Raw genomic sequence first — 5,717 nt, forward strand, 5'->3', positions numbered from 1 at the left:
ACTGGCAAAGACCAGACTTCTGCCTCATGAGCTGGTAATTCTTGTTGTGAAGCTTTCAATGGAGTACTGTCTAGTTTAAAACTCTCTAGTGTTTTCATTATATCTTTCACATGCTTAGCTTCCACACTTATCTCCTGCCAAACCTGATTAAAAAAAAAAAAAAAAAAAAAAAAAAAAAAGAGTGGATTAAGCACATTGCAAGTAAGTTTATAAGTTTTGTTTTCAAGCCCATGTAATACCTGGATGGATTCCACAAAGTTTCACAAGCTACCTGATTCTACTTCAATAGACAAGAATAACACACATCAGATATCAAGGTTTTTCTGTTTTCCTCAGCACATTTAAAGAACAAACAAATTAGGATTTTGGATTTAACACCCAGGAGACTTTTGACAAATTCTGCATATTAAACAAGTATGACAGAAAAGAGCACAACCTTGTAGAATCAGTGTTGATGAAAAAAATGGTGATTTGTGTTAAAGATAAATTAACATGGTAGCCACAACTCAGTTTCTATGAAGGATCTAAGTAACACTACTGAAACACTGAGAAGGAAATAGGACTATTCAAAATGATACCAGCTTACAAAACTTCAGCATACAGGGGTACTCAGCAGCAGGAAGCTGACAAGCCAGGCAGTGCACGGATCCCCACGGCTGCGTGCCATTGCCCGTTTTGTCATCGTCAGAGTAAGAAGCCATAACGATTATTTAAGTAAGTCTATAAAATAACAAGAAAAAAGGCCTATATATAAACTGGACTACAGTTTATCAGAGAATGGTGTGAGTATTTTTATACTTTTGTTTACCATGATAGGTAATTTCTGCTACTTTAATGTTTTTCTCTCAAAATATTCTAAAAAAGTATTATTTACCTGTTGCCATTTCTGTTGTAGATACGTATCTCTGACAGAGTAGAGATACTTATTCATTTGGTCAAGAACTCCCTGGTAGTAGACCATTGCAGAGTCGTAATTTCCCAGTAAGGCATATTCACGGGCCAGCTTTACATTCTCACTGATCATAACAAGGCTCATGTTCAACATGAAGCTGAAAAAAATAGGAAATATTAAGGAAAAAATTAATAATCCCAGGATCAGAACACATTTTTGCAATTACTACCTCATTTGGCATATCTAAATATAGAAGCTGGAAAGATGCTGGTTAGAAAAAAGTCTTAGAATGAATGCAATCCGTATGAAAAGATAACTGTTTCTCTGTTACTAGAAATTCAGCTCTTTGCTTCCTAAAATTGTTTCACACAATGAAGATCCTGTTGAAATGCGTATATAAGATATGCAGATTTAAATGCACCACTGCAAGCCACAACTCCATACTCTCCTTCCCTCTTTATTCTACTGTAAGATAAGTGGGTATTTTACTGTTAGCTCTACACCGTCCACACTATAATGGCCTGTAGTTTAAAAACTAGCAATCCAGCAAACAATAAACCAAAGCCCTACTCTGATATGAATTAAGTTTTGGGATTTTTTGCCTTAACATTCCATGCATATGTTTAACACTCTGATTTTGCCTTGTGAGCACTATCGTTCCATTTGATTTTACAATTCTTTGGTGGTATTTAATGGTTTTTGGAAACAAATATCCACCTTCCATGACCAGCTTGCACCTTCCTATTACCTTCATTTTGACACTTAAAAAGAAACTCTTGAAAAACACTGAGGCTGCTAAGTTATTATTGAAAAGTAAGGAAAGGCTACAATTAAACATTTAGTGTGTAGCTACCCACTTTATTTAACATACTGTTCAAACCATGCTACTTTTCCCTACCAGTGGTTTGGTTGTGGTTTGTTTTTTTTTCCGAGCAAGCATCATGGACTGCAACCACTTCCACCCTGTAGCATTAGTAGAATCTGCACTTTTGGTTAGACTAGCACAGAATTATGATTTATACAAATACAATATATTTGTATAAATACACAATCACCAGTCACCACTGCCCCTACAGCAGTCAGCCTATGTTCTTATCTGTTACTTATGCATCCCACCCCCTTCCTTCTCCCAGATATCTGCACTGTGTCCACTCTTCCTGTCTCTTACACGCCCAGAGTTTCCCCACTCTCCTTATTTCCTAGAACCAAGCACAGAAAACATTAAAATAAGCAAATAAACATGCTTGCAAGAGAGTCATCTCACTCTCATTCTAGTACCTGTACCCAGTACCAGTAACAAGCAATTGTAGAAAAGCAATTACAGCTAAGCCCTGGGATGAAGCATACTTCACAGAGATCAACTATTTAAAGAATGTAAGAGGTACTGAACTCACATGCGCAATAAAACAGACTGAAGACTCAACACATTTCAAGATCAGGTCAGGGTCACATTCAGACGAAGTATCGGAGGTTTCAGAAGCTACACCTTGCACACATCAGACAATCTGTTGTTATAAAGAGGGGCTGCTAAGTACAAATGAAACATTTTGAGACTCCCACTGCTTTTTCTATGCTTTTCCCAAGTAGTTTTATGCATGGACACACAGCTGATCCGTTCCTGAGCCAATATTCTTTTCTTTTTGCTTCTTTCCTCATTCTCCTCCTGTTTCCCCTGGAGCAGATAGTTGCTGTGAATGGTTTCAGCCCGAACAGCAACACTCTGGCAGCAGAGGAGCTGAAGACAGGCCTCTGACAGCCCACACCCATGCGCACAGGAGGGACGTGTGGGGTTAAGTCTGGAAACCTGCGATCGTAAGAACCTACACTATATAATCTCACTCTAGCCAGAGGCTCGCTGAGCTGGCTGTGATGTCTACAAGCTGATACAGTTAATGTGACCAGAAACTCCAAAGATTGCCATAACCCAGGGTAATTAGGCTTTGGAGGCACAGTTTGACTTGGAAGCTTTGTTGGTTTTTACCTCAGGAGAAAAGAGCCTGAAGGTGTTTGTCAACTGCTGTATGGATCATCACACGGATATTACCAAAGTTTTCCCTGCTATATTTAGGAGCAAGCTTTTCCACTTCTGCTCATCCTACCAGATACACCTGTTTGCCTGTCCTGAGAATTCAAACCGATGACTAACGCTGCTGAAATCACAAGTTGAGCAAGATGCTAATAAACATTTTAAAAATTAAGTAATAGCAAGTTAATAAAGCCAAACTAGACTGTCAAACACAGAGAGAAGTCAGAGATAACTATTCTTTCTCCCCCCCACACTGAATGTTGTAGAGCAATCCAAGCAGAACAGCAATTCTGTTTAAATATCAGGGTGTAATGGAGGAAGCGTGAAAAAGTACTGTTCATCTGGAAGTGAGAGAGTATCAAGAATAAAATAATAATTAAAAAAAAAGGTAAAAAAACCCAAAACCAACCTAAAAAAACCCCAAAAAACTAATGAGGCTAAGTCAGAAAGATATGAAAGCTTGGGACCAAAATGACAGTATGATAGTATTGCACGTAACAAAAGAGTAAATATGATTTTCAGGCAGCAGACAGAAGATAGAGGAAGGCCAGAAAGCAGAAACAGACATAGAAGAAGAATTGAGCTAACATCTCATATGGGGCAGGAGGAGAAGGTGCTTACTTAAGTTTATAATGCTTCCAACGTAACCAAAAGCAGTAATTCCAATGAAAACCCAAGAATCTATCAGTTTCACCGGTGGTACTGAAAATGCAAGAGGATTTAGTGTAAACTAGAAAACAAATTTAATTTGTTGCTTCATCTTGAGTCATAAAAGCAGAAGAGCTTGAAGTGGCTTCTGAATACAAGGCTCTTGTGTACAAGTGGGGCAGAAAAAGCTGCTGACTGTGCTTATGCCTGGACATGCCACTGCTGCTGCCACTTGAATACTGGCAGTGTCAGAGCTGATACAGTAATGCAAGCCTGTAGCCTTACAGCACCTGTAACTGAAGATGCTGAAGCAGTTTTAATACAGGGAAAATTGAGTTAAGAGTACTAATCCGAACCCATATTAAAGTTTGCAGCACGAAGTCACACTGTGACAACTCAGAATGGTAAGACATATGTGGGAAAGACATGAGCACACACAGATCCAGAGTTAAACCAGACCTGAAGGAATTAAAAAACAAAAACCCAAAGCAATACAAAACTAATCCGGCACCACTTAACAATTTTTAAAGTATTTACAAATACCTAGTACTATCACATAACAGGATGTCAAAGCAGCAAGGCTGCACTTATCAGCCATGACCTTTCCGTGAATCATGCCCAGTGAAGTTATCTGTGGTCCACAGCAACTGAAATAGTAATGAGCTCATGAAGTTTACAGTGCACAGGATATAAGGAAAATAACCTAAGCACTTCTGTATTGCAAGTTTAATTCTACACTGTGTACAAACACACATGCTTCACAGCAAGAGTACTCACTCTCTATGCTAGTTGTCAGTATATGTTGTTCCCTGAAATTAACACAACAGAAACCCATCAAATTAACCCACCTCTAGTAACAGAATACATTTTGTCATTTGTTCCAAGCACCTGAAATACTTCTAGAGTTTGGAACAGCTCAAAGCAGCGGGGCCTGAAACCAAACAGAAGTTCAAAATGCCTAAAACTTTTGAGAATGAGCATTTGGAACTTATTTTTGTATCTTATTTTAAAGATAACAGCCTGACCATCTTCAGGAAAACACTGAGGATACATCATCCTTTCCACAATGAGTCTAAGGAGTTATCATAAGGAACAACTACAGGTAATTTCTGCTCACATTCATACATTAGAATTTGGGAAGGTGTAACTGAACACAACGTGAATCCTGTTTCACAAAGAAATCCCCTGCAACTTTAAAAAATAAGAGATTGATGTTGGGATGCCGATGCTGGGAGGGAAGACTGAGGTTGGGGTCCAGCAGTTACTACAGGGTACCCATCAGCTACTCTCTCAGTTCAGGGAGCAGCACCAGCCATACAAGCAAAATACCTGTGAATAGTTCTTCAGTCCAAGCTCAATGCTTGGACTAAGTCAGAGCCTGAATTTTGGCAGAGTACACGTTTCCATTATTTCAGGCTGCTATGCAGGCTGTGACATCACAGCAACCATGTGGAATTCAGAAACTTCTCTCAGCAAAACGGAAGAGGCAAAAAACCACCAAACTCTGAAACCAAACCATAAAAAAACCCACCCAAGTAATATTTTTCAGGAATCAGTTTGTTCTGGTGACACGGTGGCTTGGCACCACCTCTGAGCTCCCTCCCAGCCTTAATACTCTTCTTCATAACATCCACTCCTAGCAACATTTTGATCAACAAGGGATTGTGTTAATTACTTGGGAAAATAGAAGAGCTGCCAGACTTACTGCATATGAAACAAACTGGTTCTCATCCACTTGTATTCAACAGTAACAGCAGCGAAAGAAATAAACACCAGCATCAACAGATACAAGCATACCTAGCTATTTAAAAAAGAAATAAAAATAAGAAAATCAGTATAGAGATACACTACTGTGTTGGCATAACATGGCCTTGAAAACATAAACTCATCTATTGGCAGATATTAAGCCAAAAGACTTTAAAAAAAATAAAATAATAAAACAAAAGAGCAGCATATTATTCCCCATTTCACAAGGGCTGCATTCTTTCAGAAGGTCAACGTTAAATTAGCAAGTTTCTCAGAAAACGTAGAAGGGTCTGCGGCAGAATGGAGCTCTAGAACTGATGTCTACACTGCTTCCCTCTGTTCCGAGAGAAAACTTGACTGTCTGCCAGAAGTTTACTCCATTAAGAGAAAATAGAGAGGCGGAGG

General features: G+C 38.9%; 1 protein-coding gene across 1 annotated transcript in view; it reads right to left on the bottom strand.

Annotated features, from left to right (window-relative positions):
• KATNA1 (katanin p60 (ATPase containing) subunit A 1) overlaps positions 1–1,045 on the bottom strand; it is a 13,849-nt gene extending 12,804 nt beyond the window's left edge. Inside the window, exons 1-2 of the mRNA XM_010009901.1 lie at positions 875–1,045; positions 1–143 (exon numbers count right to left, since the gene is read on the bottom strand). The exon at positions 1–143 is cut by the window's left edge and continues 24 nt beyond it. Coding sequence (XP_010008203.1) covers positions 1–143; positions 875–1,045 — 314 coding nt within the window. The remainder of the gene's footprint in view (positions 144–874) is intronic.
• Between the last annotated feature and the right edge of the window lie 4,672 nt (positions 1,046–5,717).

The sequence above is a fragment of the Nestor notabilis genome, unplaced genomic scaffold (assembly GCF_000696875.1).
Source record: "Nestor notabilis isolate BGI_N333 unplaced genomic scaffold, ASM69687v1 scaffold12852, whole genome shotgun sequence".
Lineage (NCBI taxonomy): Eukaryota > Metazoa > Chordata > Aves > Psittaciformes > Psittacidae > Nestor > Nestor notabilis.